This window comes from Camelina sativa, unplaced genomic scaffold (assembly GCF_000633955.1).
Source record: "Camelina sativa cultivar DH55 unplaced genomic scaffold, Cs unpScaffold10806, whole genome shotgun sequence".
Lineage (NCBI taxonomy): Eukaryota > Viridiplantae > Streptophyta > Magnoliopsida > Brassicales > Brassicaceae > Camelina > Camelina sativa.
The window spans coordinates 1-381 of NW_010931854.1; the positions used below are offsets into that span (position 1 = coordinate 1).

The 381-nt window shown below is 44.1% G+C and overlaps 1 protein-coding gene across 1 annotated transcript; it reads right to left on the reverse strand.

Moving 5' to 3' along the window:
- Positions 1-5: 5 nt before the first annotated feature.
- LOC109131981 lies at positions 6-377 on the reverse strand (the record flags this gene model as incomplete). Its single annotated transcript, XM_019243139.1, has 1 exon — positions 6-377. A coding segment is annotated over one exon (372 nt), but the record flags the coding sequence as incomplete, so codon positions are not given.
- Positions 378-381: the final 4 nt, after the last annotated feature.

Genomic DNA, 381 nt, shown 5'->3' on the forward strand with positions numbered 1-381 from the left:
TTACCAATTGATGCTTCCTCCATCAGACTATCCTTAACCACATAATCCTCTCCCTCCTGAGTCCCACTCACTACTTCTACATAACCGTCTTGGGGAGCCGTAGCATCTTTGTCCGAAATCTGTCCAAGAGATCCCTCAGGAACCTGCACAGGCACATCCGCTTGTTGAACATTCTCTGATGCAACCATATCAGTAGGATCTTGGACACCCAGAGATGTGACAGTAGCTAAATCATTCCCAACTTTCAATCTTTTAGTCTCTTGGAAAGGTAAAGTAGTCTCTAAGGTTCTCTGAATTGCGTTGTTAGAAGGAACGTCCGCATTTGCCAGCCATTTGTTGCATAGATCATCACCATCATGAGCAATACCATTCAACTTATTC